Here is a 16,531-nt window from a genome sequence, read left to right as displayed (position 1 = left end):
GGGATTAAATGAGATACCTCATGTAAAGCAATTAAGGCAATTAGCATCGTACCTGACACACAACAAATCTCTGATAAATGTTAGCTACCATTGCTATTGTTGTTTAACATAAGTATACGTATAGTAGACAAGGTAAGAGAGAAACCAGGCTTCCGTATAAGCATCACAGACAAAATAAATCAAAGATACAGACCTATTAAAAATATCAAAGCATTAATCCAGAAAGACTCACTCACCCACTCTGGGTCACATTTATATCTTCATATACATCTACTGTCACATGGGTTTTGAAAAATACTTTAATCCTTTTCATGCTTTTTTTTTTGGCAACCTAGCAGCAAATCCAGGAAATATGGAAGAGCACTCAGAAAAAGATCTCTAGGGAAAGGAATCACCTGAGAGGCATAGCCAGTCTTTGGAGTCAGATCAACAGGGGTTCAATCCCAGCTCCACCACACACTAGCTGTGTAATTTAGAACAAAGGACTTTTACCTCTGTGAGCCTTGGTTTCTTCCCTCATTTATAAAATTGAAACAATAAACAACATAGCTTGCAGAGAAGATTTAATGGAGAAGCTGCACATGGGGAGCCTGGCACAGTTAGTCCTGCACATAATTGCTATCTAATTCTGCAATATTAAAAAAAAAAAACTCTCTCAGGCTTAAGATGCAAGCAATCAGAATAACCTAGAAAAATGTTTTCCTACAATCATTTGGAACTTGGTCCACAAATACTTTATTGATTACCTATTATATTTTCAGGCACTAGAAATATATCAGCAAACAAAATTAATAGCCCACCCATGACTGCCTTGCAAATGCACCCATCGCATCCTTATCAAGTAGAGAGTAACTGACCCCAGCTACAAAGGCTCTAAACCCATCCGACCTCTGTACCATCTCCATACTTCCCTAGGGCTGCTCCCAGCCAAGGATTGAGTGAGCAGGTATACTAAGATAAGACTCTTCCTGGGAGACAAGACTCTTTTGACAGCAACGCTGAATTGAGAAATCCCCATCTCCTTTGCCAAAACTTTCTGAGAACTGTACTCAATGGAAGACATCCTACCTTCCTTTTCTCTCCCCCTCCAGGGGTTAAGACTTCCAAGACAGTCTGATAGCTCTCCCAGCCTCTTCCCCTCACTCTCCCTTTCCCCCTATGGGGGAGTTTCCAAATCAATCAACTGCATTGCTTCTCAGAGAACCCAATCTACCCCACCAGCCCTCAATTAAGCTTGCATTCTAGTAGGAAAGACAGATAAATAAAAAAAATAATCAGGAGCACCCGGCTAACTCAGTCAGTGGGGCATGCGACCCTTAATCTCAGGGTTATGAGTTTGAACCCCACACTGGATACAGAGATTACATAAAAATAAAATCTTAGGGGACCTAGGTAGTTCAGTCAGTTGGGCATACAACTCTTGACTTCGGCTTCATACAACTCTTGACTTCATGATCTCAGGGTCCTGAAATCAAGCCCCACAACAGGCTCTGCGATGAGCCTGAGCCTGATTAGGATTCTCTCTCTCCCTCTTCCTCTGCCCCTCCACCCCCCACTTGCAGCATGAACTCGTGTGCTCTCTTTCTCTCAAAGAATAAATAAATAAAATGAATTAACAAATAAATACAAGCTTAAAAAATAATAAAATCAAATAATTATATACTGGCAAAGGTATCGCATAAGCGAATTCTTTAGGTGTTCCCCTTATCCTGTAAGTTGTGATGCTTATAAGAATCTATATATGTGTTAAAACTCATAGGCATGTATGCCAAAAAAGGAGGAATTTTATTGTATGTATATAAAAATAACTTAAAATGTAGAAAATTATACTGCAGGAGTATTAAAAAGGAACTCACAGTGGTGCCTGGGTGGCTCAGTCAGTTAAGCGTCCACCTCTTGGTTTCAGCTCAGGTAATGATCTCAGGGTCATGGAGCCTGCGTAAGATTCTCTCTCCCTACCCCCCTCTAAAATTAATTAATTAACTGATTGATTAAAAATTGAATTTTAGAAATAAAACAAAGATTTTCAAAATAAAAGGCAAAAAAATCAAAATATAAATTACAAAATATTAAATTTAAATTGGAAATACCAAAATGAACTCACAACTTCTCAAAAATTTTATTTCTTAGCTCTATCCATTGAAAAAACCTAAAAGCAGTAACATTCTAGCAGCAATAAACACACCCAGTGCCAGAGCTTTACTTTTTTTTTTTTTTAAGATTTTATTTATTTATTTGAGACAGAGAGAATGAGAGAGAGAGAGCACATGAGAGGGGGGAGGGTCAGAGGGAGAAGCAGGCTCCCTGCCGAGCAGAGAGCCCGATGTGGGACTCGATCCCGGGACTCCAGGATCATGACCTGAGCCGAAGGCAGTCGCTTAACGAACTGAGCCACCCAGGCGCCCCCAGAGCTTTACTTCTAAACACTACTTCCACCTAAAAGGAATTAGGCTCCTTGGAAAAATGACGGACTCCAGGGAGGATGACATGGGCAAAATAAATGTGGGCCTTCTAAGTAGTGCCTGAAAAAAAGAAAATACTCAAGGACTAATAGAAGTGTGTCAAAAGAACAAAAAACCCAGTTTAAAGGGCCTCCCACTAGCTAAATTTGAGATAATTTTAGCACCAAAGAGAGTAATTAATGTATCTGACTACAACACCACACTAAATAATCTGAGTTTTGGTGATTCTTAAAAATTAAAAAAGAAAGGGACACCTGGGTGGCTCAGTCAGTTAAGCATCTGCCTTCAGTTCAGGTCATGATCCCGGGGTCCTGGGATGGGAGTCCCGCATCGGGCTCCCTGCTCAGTGGGGAGTTTGCCACTCCCCCTGACTGTACTCTCTCTCTCTGTCTCTCTCTCTCTCTGACAAATAAATAAAATTTTAAAAAACAAAAAAGGAAAAAAAAAGCTCTTCTTGCAAAAGAATGGCGCTAATATAAAGCAAATGACAGAGGTAAAAAATCACTGTTCTTCCATTTCCCGTGTGATAACTGATTCAGGCAAGGATTATCAATGGATGCTGAAATCATTAGGTAAATGGTGTGGGTTAATAGGATACTGACATGTACCAAAGCATCCCCACAAATTATTTACTACTTCCACAGAGAAAAATATAACTTTAAAATGTTGAGAGATGACAATCACCACCTTATCTAAGTGATACATGGAACAGTGGACACCCTACCTTTGTGTGTCCCTGATGTGATATAATATGAAACACACACCATAACCAATGGAACATTCTGCAAACAAATGTTAATTCTGATGTCTAGACCTAACTTCCAGCTTACACGAAATATATAAAAAGAATACAAGCAAGGGAAATTCACCATGAGAAAACAATGTGACCAACCCAGCATGTGGAATATTCTATAAAACAACTGTTCAGAACTCTTAAAAATAAATAAACTGGGGCACCTGGGTAGTTCAGTAGGTTAAGTGTCTGCCTTCAGCTCAGGTCATGACCCCAGGGTCCTGGGATGGAGCCCTGCGTCAGGCTCCCTGCTTAGTGGGGAGCCTACTTCTCCCTCTCCCTCTGCCCCTGCTCATGCTTCCTCTCTCTTTCTCTCTCTTTCTCACTCTCTCTCTAATAAATAAGATCTTAAAAAAAAAAATGTAGGGACACCTGGCTGGCTCTCAATCAGAAGAACATATGGCTTGTGACCTCAGGATGCTGAGTTTGAGCCTCATGGTGGGTGTAGAGATTACTAAAAAAATAAACTTAGAAAAATAAAATAAAAGTAGATTCTCTGCCATTAAAAAAAAAAAAAGTAATGTGCCAATCTTGATTGATCTCGATTTTGAAAAATGACATTCTTGGAACAAGAGGAAAATCTGAATATGGTTTAGATACTACATGTAACATTATTGCTAATTATGATTAATTACATTATAAAAAGTATATAAATCAAATTGGGTAAATATGTTAACAATCTGTGAATACAGGTGGAAGGTACAGTGTTTATTATACTGTTCTTTCAACTTTTCATTATGTTTGAAAATTTCATAATAATAAGCTTGAACCTCATTTACTTTAGGATCCCTTTCAAAATAAGAACAAATAATCCAAGGAATCACAAGTTAAAAATCAAAAGGAAATAAGTGATAAAGAGTTAGACCCTAACCCCCACAACTATATCTTACCTCAACGAACTAAAAGCTCAATATGTGGCTCCACTCTGAAGAAATACTACTTATTGTAATGTAAACAAATCACTTTCTCAGGGTGAAAACAAAACCACTAAAGATAATAAGATAATAAAACAAATTCTCCATTATTTTTCAAAGCACTCAATGTCAATATCTAACCAATTAAATGTCCAGTCCTCTGCATTAGGAATTCATATGAACATTATCAGAATATGTTTTTTAAAATTTAGGAGTCAGGGGGGCGCCTGGGTGGCTCAGTCGTTGAGCGTCTGCCTTCGGCTCGGTCGTAATCCTGGGGTTCCTGGATCGAGCCCCGCATTGGGTTCCGTGCTCAGCGGGAAGCCTGCTTCTCCCTCTCCCACTCCCCCTGCTGGTGTTCCCTCTCTTGCTGTGTCTCTCTCTCTATCAAATAAATAAATAAAATCTTAAAAAAAAATTTAGGAGTCAGGGCACCTGGGTGGCTCAGTCAGTTAAGTGTCCGACTCTTGATTTTAGCTCAGGTCATGATCTCAGGGTTCTGAGATGGAACCCCACATTAGGCTCTGCACTCAGCGGGCAGTCTGCCTGAGTGAGATTCCCTCTCTCCCTCTCTCTCTGGCCCTCCCCAACTAGCACACAAGAGCTCTCTCTATAAAATAAATAAACAAATATTTTTAAAAATAAAATGTAGGAGGGGCGCCTGGGTGGCTCAGTTGGTTAAGCGACTGCCTTCGGCTCAGGTCATGATCCTGGAGTCCCTGGATCGAGTCCCGCATCGGGCTCCCTGCTCGGCAGGGAGTCTGCTTCTCCCTCTGACCCTCCCCCCTCTCATGTGCTCTCTCTCATTCTCTCTCTCAAATAAATAAATAAAATCTTTAAAAATAAATAAATAAAAAATAAAATAAATAAAAAAATAAAATGTAGGAGTTGGGAGAGAAAAACATTTATTTATTTATTTATTTATTTATTTATTTATTTATTTAAAATTTAGGAGTCAGAAACATTAAACACTCTGGAGAATTCTGGTTATTTCAGAAAGGCTATGAATTCAGTCTATCTGGATTCAAATCCCAGTCCTAACCCTGTGTGACCTTGGGCAAATGACTTCATCTCTCTGAGTCTCCTCTGTCTTACTGATAAAATGAGGCAAATAATAGCACCCATATCTCACAGTACTGTTAAGTGGAAAATTAAGTTAGATAATCCATGAATTGCAGCACTACAACTTTAGACTTCTGGTCCTAAAACTTCTTATAAGCTGGCCATAATGTTTTCATTTTTTTTTTAACTTTATTTATTTACTTGAAAGAGAGAGAGAGCATGAGCAGGGGGGAGGAGAATAGGGAGAGGGAGAAGCAGACTCCCCAATGGTCAGGGAGCCCTATGAGAGGCCCCATTCCAGGACCCCGGGATCATGACATGAGCCAAAGGCAGATGCTTAACCGACTGAGCCACCCAGGAGCCCCTATAATGTTTTCATTTTTATAGTAGACATAATTAAGAAGAAAACTAGTGGCTGTACTTTCCTAGTAATACGGAATACAAATTCTTCCACAGGAATGATCCTATCTAATCCACAGAATCCAATTATAATTCCCCATTTTGCCTACATGCAAACTGGGACTGGGAAAAGTAAAGTAACTTGACCAAGTAAACTCATCTAGTAATTAGAGCATATGAAACTCTAATCCAGAATTCATCACCCTCAATTACAAGCATTTATCAGTACACCAAATAAGGGCTTAACATTTGTAGAAATACTTACAACCTGAAGTTCACAGGCTGGGCTGTTGATTTTCTGTATTTCTGTTTGGAAAGGCATTCAAGGTAGCCAACTTATCTGACTGTGACTCAAGGACAATTGGATTTCTCTGTGTAGTCACCTGCACCCAAAGGGACCTAGCTATCCAACCCTGAGAACTGATCCTATAGCACTGATACTCCACCCCCAAAAAACTCTGCTTTTGCCCAAATGTTTGCTGTAGCTTTACTTATGGCTCCAGTCTCACCTTTTCTGAAAAGCCTTTCCCACCTCCCCAGGCTGACCAAGCTCATCCTTCCCCGGGCCTATACATATTCCTTCCCTTAGCCCCATTCACATTCCTCTAAAACCAGGCCACTCTAGCCACAAGCAGGTCCCTCTGTCCCCCTAAGAAGATCTGTTCCCCTGAAGACAACAAAAGTGGGCAGGACAGCATTCTATTCACTGCCCCACATAGAGCTTGCTAAATTACCATGAAGTGAGTAAATAAGTAAAAAATTTGAAGGGCCTCTCTCCTATGAGGCTATGTGGGGGTCCCTTTTCTCCTTAGCCAGGGTTAGAGGTCAAGATCAGCCTTTGAGGATCATTGTTGGAGCTGCCACAAGCTGGCAGTCTTGTTTTCCTGCCTTAGACATCTGTAGTTGCTGGGAGTCCCCACTTGATCTTTATCAGTCATGCTGACCCCACAGGCAGACTAGAGTCTGAAATGGCAGCACTGGGCATGGGGCTTCTGGCTGTCCTTAGTGCCAGGCTCTCATTAGCTGATCCTGGCCTGTGTTGCCCCAAAAGTAGCTTGGCCCCCTGCCTGCCCCATAGGCAACACCTAACAAACACACCTAGACAGGGTCCATACTGGACGGCAAGGTGCGGGGTGGCGAGGAAGAGCCATGAGCAGGTGCTGGAGAAGGAGCACTGCAGGCACTGGGGAAAGGAGGTCAGACCTGACACCTGGTACACCAGCCACAAACACAAGCCCTGCTTCCAAGCAGTTAGCTGTGTCTAATCGGACAGCTCAGGCTGCAAGTGAGAAGCTTTCTATCAGCTTCCAAATAATGTTTTAGAAAAAATTTCAAGTTCTAACAGCTTTTCTTCACTAATAAAAGTTCTAAAAACATCTTATTTTCTTCTAAAAGCAATAAACTACTTTCTGTGGAACTGTGAAAAAAAACAAACAAATAACTGGAAGCAAGGGTGCCTGAGTGGCACGGGTGGTTGAGCATCCAACTCCTGGGTTTGGGCTCAGGTCATGATCTTAGGCTTGTGAGATCAAGTCCCAAGCTCTGTGCTCTGCGTGGAGTCTGCTTGAGATTCTCTTTCTCCTTCTCCCTCTGCTCTTCCCACTTTCACTTTCTCTCTCTAAAAAATAAATTAAATAAATCTTTACAAACAAATTGGAAGTTGGGGCACCTGGGTGGCTCAGTCAGTTAAGCATCTACCTTGAGCTCAGGTCATGATCTCAGGGTCCTGGGATCAAACCCTGCTTCTCCCTCTCCCTCTGCTGCTCCCCCTGCTTGTGCTCTCTTGCTCTGTCAATTAAGTAAATATAATCTTTTCAAAATAAATAAATAAAATTTAAAAATAAAAAATTGGAAGCAAAAAGTTCTACAAAAGTAGAATAACCATCTGAAATACAGTTTATCCGCTTGAGAACAGATATCTATTACATTATACCATAATAACTAAAAAAATAAAAGAATATATAAAAATCTTATGTACACATAGACCATGCCTATTTTATTTGTATTTATTTATTTACTTATTTATTTATTTGAGAGTGAGAGCATGCACACGCATGGAGGGGCAAAAGGGGAGAGAGAGAGACAAGCGGACTCTGACCTAGATTCAATTCCACGACCATGAGATCATGACCTGAGCCAAAATCAAGAGTCTGACGCTTAACCAACTGAGCTACCCAGGTGCCCCGTGCCCATTTTAACAGAATTGTTTTAGGCAATCTCTACACCCAACGTGGGGCTCAAACTCACAATCCAAGATCAAGAGTTGTATGCTCCACCAACTGAGCCTGGCGGCCACCCCATGATCATACCTATTTTATATATAAGCAATTACAAAAAAGACTACCTTGTTAGGTTGGTAAAATTACAAGTAACTTTTTCATATGTTACTATTTACTATATAAATAATGTTATATTGCTAGCATACTTGAAAAAATATGACATAGGCATAAATAAAATCAAGATAATTAACTTAAGAAAATGAAAATAGCAGAACACTAACTATTAAAGAATTTGAGGGGTACCTGGGTGGCTTAGCCAGTTATGGGTCTGACTCTTGATTTCGACTCAGGTCATGATTTCAGGGTTGTGAGATCAAGCCCTACATCACACTCCATGTGGAGCCTATTCAAGATTCTCTCTCTCTCCCTCTCCCTCTGCTCCTCCTCACCTAATAAAATAATAAAACTTTTAAAAAGTGGGGCGCCTGGGTGGCTCAGATGGTTAAGCATCTGCCTTCGGCTCAGGTCATGATCCCAGAGTCCTGGGATCGAGTCCCGCATTGGGCTGCCTGCTAGGCGGGGAGCCTGCTTCTCCCTCTGCCTCTGCCTCTCTTTCTCTCATGAATGAATGAATGAATGAATGAATGAATAAATAAATAAAAACTTTTAAAAAGTAAAGTATTTGATTTGAAGTCTAAAATTTATTTTTACCAAAAGGAGTATTGGCCGGATGCCTGGGTGGCTCAGTCACACGGGCATCTGCCTTCGGCTTAGGTCATGATCTCAGGGTCCTGGGATCAAGCCCCGCATCAGGCTACTTGCTCAGCAGGGAACCTGCTTCTCCCTCTGCCTGCTTGTGCTCTCTCTGACGAATAAATAAATAAAATCTTTAAAAAAAAAAAAAGGAGGGGGGTATTGGCAAGATTTAGTAAAGCTTCAAGAAACTATTCCAGATGGGGCACCTGGGTGGCTCAGTCAATTAAGCACATGACTCTTGGTTTTGGCTCAGGTCCCGATCTCAGGGTCCTGGGATCAACCCCCGCACAGAGTTCTGAACTCAGCGCAGTCTGCTTTCCCCTCTCCCTCCCCCTCTGCTCCTCTACCCACCTCCACACACGTGCACGCACGCTCTGTCTCTCTCAAATAAATAAATAAAATCTTAAAAAAAAAAAACTAGGGCACCTGGGTGACTCAGTCGTTAAGCGTCTACCTTCGGCTCAGGTTATGATTCCAGGGTCCTGGGATCGAGCCCCACATCAGGCTCCCTGCTCTGTGGGAAGCCTGCTTCTTCCTCTCCCACTCCCCCCTGCTTGTGTTCCCTCTCTCGCCGTCACTCTCTTTGTCAAATAAATAAATAAAATCTTAAAAAAAAAAACAAAACTGTTCCGGTGAGGGGGGGTGGGGAGAGAGAATAAACTACCTCATTTCCTAAGACTCCTATAACAACAGACTGAAACCACAAAGGATGGTGCAAGAAAAGATCAAAACCAAAAGTACTAGTGAACATGGATATCAAAATCCCAAATAAAATATTAGCAAACTTAATCCCATAATTTATTATATAAATGACCTAGTAGGGTCTATCCAGGCATGCAGGCAAGAACTGTTCAACATTAGAAAATCTATTAATGTCATATACTATACTAATACACTGAAGAGACAAAAATGTATACAGTGAATTAATTAGATGTCCAGAAAACATTAGATAAAACTCAACAGTCACTCAGGCTAGGGGGAAAAAAACAAAAAAAAACAAAAACAACTTCTAGCAGACAAAGAAGAATCTACTTTAATCTGATTAAACAATCTACCATGATCTTAACATTAAACATCATACTTTATGATGAACCGTCACATGTGCTCCTGTTAATCAAACAATAAGACACAGAAGGCCACTATCAGCACCACCATTTAACACCATGCCGGTGTGGTCCTGGTCAATGAAAACTGGAGAGAGAGAGAGAAGGAAAGAAAACGCAGCAAAGATGGAAGGAAGAAAAAGAAATAAGCATAAGGATTGGAAAGTAAGAGGCAATATACCTGTTTGTATATATATGACAGTCTACGTAGAAAATCCAGAAGAACTAATAGGACAAGTATGAAAATGCAGCAAGGTTTCTGGATACAAGTTTAGCATACAAAATTTAACAGCAGTAAACCCTCACATATCCACCACTTACCACCACTTTTGCTTTCTCTACCTCCCACCCTTTCGTCCCTTCATATTATCTTTGAAGTCTCAGATAACAAATCATTTTATTCATAAATATCAGTATGTAATCTCTAAAAAACGAGGACTTTTTTTTTAAGATTTCATTTATTTACTTGACATAGAGAGAGACACAGCGAGAGAGGGAACACAAGCAGGGGGAGTGGGAGCGGGAGAAGCAGGCTTCCCGAGGAGCAGGGACTCCGACGCGGGGCTCGATCCCAGGACCCTGGGATCATGACCTGAGCCGAAGGCAGATGCTTAACAACTCAGCCACCCAGGCACCCCTAAAAAATGAGGACTTTTTAAAAAACATAGCTATAGGGGCGCCTGGGTGGCTCAGTCGTTAAGTGTCTGGCTTCGGCTCAGGTCATGATCCCAGGGTCCTGGGATCGAGCCCCACATTGGGCTCCCTGCTCTGCAGGAGGCCTGCTTCTCCCTCTTCCACCCCCTCTGCTTGCGTTCCCTCTCTCACTGTGTCTCTCTCTGTCAAATAAATAAATAAATAAATCTTTAAAAAAAAAAAAAACATAGCTATATCATTTCTATACCTAAGAGTTAACAATGATGCTTTAATATCATTAATCAATGTTCAAATTTCCAACAATCTCATAAATGTCATAAATCTTTTTTTAGCAGTTGCTTTTAAACTATGATCTCAGTAGGATGCCTGGGTGGCTCAGTCAGTTAAACTATGAGCTCAGTAAAGTTCACACATTGAATTTGGTCAACAACAACAAAACTCAACAGCATTACTAAACACCACCAATAACCAAAGAGAAAATGTAATATAAAAAGATCCAGGGATGCCTGGGTGGCTCAGTAGGTTGGGCATCGACTCTTGGTTTCAGCTCAGGTCATGATCTCAGGGTCGTGGGATCAAGCCCCACATGGGCCCCATGCTCAGCACAGAGGCTGCTTGAGATTCTCTGTCTCTGTCCTCCCCCGACTCACACACGCACTCTCTCCTCCCTCTCTCTCTCTCAAATAAATACAATCTTAAAAAAAGATCCATTCACAAGGGGTACCTGGGTAGCTTAATCAGTTAAGCGTGGGACTCTTAATTTCAGCTCAGGTCATGATCTCGGAGTTGTGATCTCAGGGTCGTGAGACTAAGTTCAGGATGGGGCTCTGCACTGGGCATGCAGCCTGCTTAAGATTCTCTCTTTTCCTCTCCCTCTGCCCTTCTCCCCCTACTCACGCATGGAAGTGTGTGCTCTCCAATAAAAGAAAAGAGATCCATGCACAGAAGCAACAAACACTAGAAGGTACTTAGGAGTAAGTCTAATAGATAACACGCAAAAGCTTTATGGAGGTTATAAAACATTACTTAAGCTTATGAAGGAAAATGTGAATAAGTACAAAACATAATATTTTAGGGCACCTGCGTGGCTCAGTCGGTTAAGCATCCGACTCTTGATCTCTGCTCAGGCCATGATTTCAGGTTCCTGGGATCCAGCCCTGTGTCAGGCTCCTTACTCAGCGGGGAATCTGCTTAAGGGTTCTCTCTCCCTATCCCTCTGCCCCTCCCCCTGTTCACACCCTCTCACACACGCACGTTCTCTCTTTCTCTCTAAAATAATTTTTAAAATAAAATAAAATAAAAATTCACATTAAAAGTAGAGGTCTACACCTGAAACTAATGTAACACTGAATGTCAATTATACTTCAATTTTTTAAAAAATAAGAGTAAAGGTCTAAGAATACAACAAATAAAGCACAGAGGGGCAAAATCTGACTTAACAGCTATCAAGACTTACTTTAAAGCAATGTGAATTAGATAATGGGTTGCTATTAGCACCAGAGTAAATATAAATTAATAGAATAGAATGAAGAGCTAAGAAGAGACCCATGTTATGTATGGGACTTGGTATATAGAAGTGGTATTACAGGGCGCCTGGGTGGCTCAGTTGGTTAAGCAACTGCCTTCGGCTCAGGTCATGATCCTGGAGTCCCGGGATCGAGTCCCGCATCGGGCTCCCTGCTCGGCAGGGAGTCTGCTTCTCCCTCTGACCCTCCTCCCTCTCATGCTCTCTCTCATTCTCTCTCAAATAAAAAAAAAAAAAAAAAAAAAAGAAGTGGTATTACAGATCAGTGGGGAAAGACTGTCCTATAAACGATGTTGGGGCAACTGATTATTTAAATCGTGAATAAAAAAATTAGACCAAGTTTGGGGCGCCTGGGTGGCTCAGTCGGTTAAGCGACTGCCTTCGGCTCAGGTCATGATCCTGGAGTCCCGGGATCGAGTCCTGCATCGGGCTCCCTGCTCAGCAGGGAGTCTGCTTCTCCCTCTGCCCCTCCTCCCTCTCATGCTCTCTGTCTCTCATTCTCTCTGTCTCAAATAAATAAATAAAATCTTTAAAAAAAAAAAAAAATTAGACCAAGTTCATCCCATACATGAGATCAGTTCTAGGTAAATAAAGATTAAAATGTGAAAAGCAAAACTTTAAAACTTTTAGAAGAATTCAGGAGAGTATTGTGTGCCATGAAAGATACCAGAAACAAACTGAAAAGACAAGCTACAGACTGGAGGAAGATTTGTGCAACACAAACCAACAAATAATTAGAATCCATAACATATTAGTAAAACCCGAATAAATCACTCAGAAAAGACAAATAGGAAAGAGCAAGTCAGAGAACATACATATTAGAAAATGCTCAACCTCATTAGAAGTATGGGCAACATAGAATAAAACAATGTTTCATAACCGACAGATTGGCAAAACCAGAAAGTCTGTAAAAAGCAAGGATTGATAAGGACATGGAAAAACAGGAAGTTTTATGCACTATTGTGGGGGTGTAATTTAGTAGAAGCATTTTGGAGACAAACTTGGCAATTTCCAGTAAAACTGAAAATGTGTATAACATATTACTCAACAAATTCACTGGAATAGGGCTTATCAAACAGCAGTTCATGACCCATTAGATTATAAAAAATTATAATTAATTTTCTATAATTAATAAAATAATGATTTTATTAATAATCATTAATAAATTAATGATTCTAGACCAGCAATACTGCATATGTTCAGGAAACATACATACAACATAGAGAGAAAACATCAGAATACAATGCATGTCCTAAGGTTAAGGACTGTTTCTAAAAATTTTTGCTTCAGTTAAATTTATATGTGTATATGGATGGGTACTACACTGGATTTAAAAATATTTCTTACTATAAGTTGCCATAAAGAAAGGTTTGAAAGCTACTGCCCAAGAAGTATTCTTGCAAACGGACACACAAAAAAGTCATTTACAGAGATGTTCACAATAGCACTGTGTTAGTTTTTTTTAATTTATTTATTCTTTTTAGTAATCTTTACACTAACGTGGGGCTCGAACTCATGACCGTAAGATCAAGAGTGGCACACTCTTCTGACTGAGCTAACCAGGCACCCCAGCAACACTATGTTTGAAGTGGAAAAACTGGAGGGGCGCCTGGCTCCCTAAGTAGGTACAGCATGTGACTCTTGACCTCCTGGTTATTAGTTCAAGCCCCACATTGGGCCTAGAGCTTACTTTAAAAATAAATAAAGTGAAAAACTGGAATATAAATGTCTATCAGTAGGAGACTGGATAAAGAAAATATATATATTTTTTAATATGGTATATTCATACAACGGATCTCTATACAGAAGTTAGGATGAGTATCTTACATATCAGTATGGGTAAATCACACAAACATTAAGCTAAAGAAAAGAAACAATATAATAAAACTTATATTCATTTTTAAAATACCTAAAGTGATTCTAACTATTATTTATGAATACATATATATAGTAAAAATGTAAAAACATGGACAGAAAGGATACAACCAACTTCGGGATGCTGGTTGCCTCTATGGAACACAGAAGGGGAATTGAATCGGTAAGGTATAAAAGATACTTGCATTAAATCAGAAATGTTTTATGTCCTTAATTTTTTAAACATAAATATAATAAAACAAAAATGTTTTATTTATTCTGAGTGATATTAATTTATTAATAAATCTTAATATTAAATTTTTACATACTAATTCATTTTATTAACATTTATTAATATTTATTTATTCTGAGTGATAAGCATACAGATTATTTTATGGCTAGCTGTACTTTACTTTTTCTATATTTTAATTTTTTTCCACATTTTTAAAAAGAATTCTTCCCTTGATTAAGCTGCCTTAAAAAGAGCTGAGGGAAAACAAAAAAGGGAAATAATTATAGATAATACAAACAGCCTAAAACAACTAGGTGTTCAAAATGTCCATAATTCATATATCAAATCTTCTAGCCCCAAAGGCAGCAGAGACATTTCCTGCCCCAGCCAACATTTCCCTGCTTCTCTTTTCCCCTCTCTTCTCTTCCTACACCCCAGGAATTGGTCAGCTTATTTTGAGAAAACTCCCCAAAAGGACTACACTCTTCCTAAGGAAAACTCAGAAAGGCTTGAGTTCTGAAACCCCCACCTTTACCTTAAGCATTAACAAATGACCAAATTCTAGGCCGTTCTTAACAACAACCATCATTTTACAGTTGGTAAGGAAGGCCTTTCTCCACATATTCTATTATTTGATTCTCAGAAAAACTCTCAGGTTGATATTACTACTACCCACACATTTATAGATGAAGTTGATGCTCAAAGTAGTAATTACCACCCAGAGTTCACAAGTCAATGACAAGTAAGGACTACAACCCCTCAGTACTAAATTTAATCACCCCTACAGAATGATGACTACATTTCAACCATAACACACACCCAGAAAACAGGAGGGGTTGTTCACAACACACAAACTATTCCAATCTAATACCTTTCCTTCATTCTTCCATCCCTGATCTTTCCGCTCTTCTTCCAGACAGGCAGCCAAGAGCAAGAGAGTTGGCACTTTTAACTCTTCCCTGCCCTGTAGCCATCCATGCTTCTTTTTCCCATCACTCCACCCCCCAAAACAGGCAGAAAGGGGAAACAAGTATTAACAAGTAGTCACTGGATGGTCTCCATGACAGAAGGATCCCAGCACCAAAAAGAAAGGACGTTTCCACAGCTCTAGGCTTAAGTCTCCTTCTATCTTCCAAGAGTCAGGGAGCAAGAAAACATTACAGCAAAGCCCAGGCTACCCCTCTTTATCAGTGCTAGCAGAAGGATTTTAATTAACAGAAAAATGTAAAAGTACCAGTTTTTTAATCGGTCCCGGGCTTCCAACTGGGCTCCCACTTCAAAGCTGATTCCTCGTCTGTTAGGTGGATGCTTTGTCATTTTCAGTCATCAGCGGGGCTGCCTTTATTCTCCTGAAAAAGCCAATTAAATATTTATGAAACTTGGGCAAAGTCTGCCCAGAGTGTAGCATCACTCACTACACATAAAAGACAAACAGGCATTATTCAAAACAAAAAGCTCCAGGAAACCCTGCCAGTGGCTTCTTTCAAGCCTGCTCTCATCCTAACACAGGTGTGCCCTCCACTGGCTCCTCCTTCTCTATTATGCAGTATCCTGTAGTTCCAGGACCCTTGAGGAGACCCCCCACTTAACAATGCTGACCAAGGGCTCACTTAAAGGGGCACCCCTCAGAACTCCAAAAAAAAATAATTGATCTCCAGGTTAAATACAATCATTTGCTAATGCATTCAACAAGTATCTGCTTAAAGACTAGAAAAACAGTCAAGACCAAAAGAGACAGAGTTCCTGTCCTCATGAAGCCTCTAGTCCACGGGGGAAGACAAAAAAGTAGCCAATAAACAGATGAATAACTACAAGCTGCAACTCTTATGAATTTTAAGTAATACAAAAGAAATAAACAAAAGCTGAGACACTGATTTCTGGCCCTATTTGGGAGGCTGGACAAGGAAGAACTATACGTTCTTTGTTCTATTTATATTTTCTGCCTCTTGTCTTCATTCTGACAATTTATATTTTCCTAAGTAATTCTTTATCAAATCTTTGGATACTGGATTGGTGGTCATTTTCTATACGAATAAAATTTATCTTTAGGGATCAGAGGTGGTTCTGATGGAAAATGTAGCCACTCTGAGCTCTTGGGGCACTTAAGCAGGCCACATTCACACAGCAAGCTACCTCAAACAGCATTTTCCCCCACTAAACTTTGGGTCCCAAAAGCTTATACTGCCCAAGTAACACCAGAGCACTGCCAAGGCACCATCTGCCTCATACCAGAAACGTATCTTTGCAATGGACTGACTGAATGTGGAAAAATCACACAAGTGGATCCTCATATCTGATGTGTAATGCCATCACATCTTAGAAAAAATTTGTTTGCAGTACATTACATGAAAAGGCAGGATCCCAAATTACACCACTTTGAGCTCACATTAAAACTTATGTATGTTTGGGACACCTGAGTGGCTCAGTCAATTAAGCATCCAACTCTTGGTTTCAGCTCAGGTCATGATCACAGGGGCCTGGGATCAAGCCCCATGTTGGGCTCCCCCTCACCCTACCCCTCCCCCCACCTGTGCACACTCTTTCTCTTTATAAAATAA

General features: G+C 40.2%; 1 protein-coding gene and 1 non-coding gene across 4 annotated transcripts in view; one reads left to right on the top strand and one right to left on the bottom strand.

Moving 5' to 3' along the window:
• Window positions 1-16,531, bottom strand: part of PHF20 (PHD finger protein 20) — a 142,584-nt gene that overhangs the window by 105,444 nt on the left and 20,609 nt on the right. For all 3 annotated transcript variants that reach the window (XM_035006226.1, XM_035006229.1, XM_035006227.1), the window contains exon 2: window positions 15,208-15,322. In XM_035006226.1, the coding sequence (XP_034862117.1) occupies window positions 15,208-15,290 (83 nt within the window). In that variant the 5' untranslated portion in view covers window positions 15,291-15,322. The remainder of the gene's footprint in view (window positions 1-15,207; window positions 15,323-16,531) is intronic.
• Window positions 6,398-6,529, top strand: LOC118011649. The gene has a single exon (XR_004679524.1).

Source organism: Mirounga leonina, unplaced genomic scaffold (assembly GCF_011800145.1).
Source record: "Mirounga leonina isolate KUSES-001 unplaced genomic scaffold, KU_Mleo_1.0 Mir_150, whole genome shotgun sequence".
In the NCBI taxonomy this organism is placed as follows: Eukaryota; Metazoa; Chordata; class Mammalia; order Carnivora; family Phocidae; genus Mirounga; species Mirounga leonina.
The sequence above is the reverse complement of the archived record's forward strand: the minus strand, read 5'-3'. Positions and strand labels throughout refer to the sequence as shown.